Below are 1006 nucleotides of genomic sequence, written 5' to 3' on the forward strand. Positions count from 1 at the left end.
TACCTTCTTTACGTACGTCCGATTGGTTTAAGGCTGTCTAATGCTAAACGGAATTCCTATGCATGTGTAGGCCGGACGTGTGGCGCTGCGCGGGCGGCGCGGCGGCGGGCGCGGGGGGCGCGGCGGGCGCGCTGCGCCGCGACCTCGCGCTCGGCACCGGCGACGCTGCTCACACCCAACTGTTTTTGTTGGGGTCAGTACTAGCCGTTACAAAAATCCATAAACAGAATCGTTATCGTAATCGCGTTTCAAATTTATTACGAAACTATTTAATATCCTTATTTTTAAATTTCCAGATATGCATCGAAGTGTGACATCGATTCGAACGAGTCATCTGAATTTTCTATCGAAGGTGAGAATGCGCGAATGTAATTACTAATCAGTACCTACAATGAGATCTCACTTTACAATATTTTTAAATGAAAACGTGACGTTTAATTTCAGCGATGTCGCAATGTTTCGGCTCATTGGGTACGTGGGACGCGTGGGACCCGTGGGACGCGCCGGGCGAGCGCGCGCCCCCGCCGCTGTGGCCCGATGACCACACATTCCGCCGGGCCATGCACCAGTACCGCGGTCGGTTTATACGTTCCGTGATAATCATTATTCGATTAGTCTCTCTAGATCTTAATATTCTTAATAAACTTATCGTTATGCGATAGAATACTATATACTACTATATAAGAAATTATAATTCTGGCATTGCCATATTAAACACAAAAGTCACCCCATTGGTTTAAAACCCACAGACCTAAGCTAAAGTAAAGAAAAGAATTAAAAACCTCCATGGTTTTCGACGACGGTTGGAAAATAAATAGTAAATTTTTTGAGTGCGGTTGCATATGATGATATGTGATGGGATTTGGGAGTCTTGTTATAACGCTCTGAGGTGTGTAGGGGGGCCGAGCTGGCTGCGCGCGCTGTGGGTGGCGAGCGGAGTGGACGAAGCGGGGGCCTGGGCCGGTGCCGGGGCTCCGGGCGCGGGGGCTCCGGGCGCCGGGGCTCC

The 1006-nt window shown here is 49.9% G+C and overlaps 1 protein-coding gene across 1 annotated transcript in view; it reads left to right on the forward strand.

Moving 5' to 3' along the window:
- The window catches only part of LOC119831961 (guanine nucleotide-binding protein subunit beta-5), a 5538-nt gene that overhangs the window by 2725 nt on the left and 1807 nt on the right, over positions 1-1006 (forward strand). Inside the window, exons 6-8 of the mRNA XM_038355531.1 lie at positions 71-193; positions 297-352; positions 445-568. Of these exons, the coding sequence (XP_038211459.1) occupies positions 71-193; positions 297-352; positions 445-568 (303 nt within the window). The remainder of the gene's footprint in view (positions 1-70; positions 194-296; positions 353-444; positions 569-1006) is intronic.

The sequence above is a fragment of the Zerene cesonia genome, chromosome 14 (assembly GCF_012273895.1).
Source record: "Zerene cesonia ecotype Mississippi chromosome 14, Zerene_cesonia_1.1, whole genome shotgun sequence".
NCBI classification, from domain to species: Eukaryota; Metazoa; Arthropoda; class Insecta; order Lepidoptera; family Pieridae; genus Zerene; species Zerene cesonia.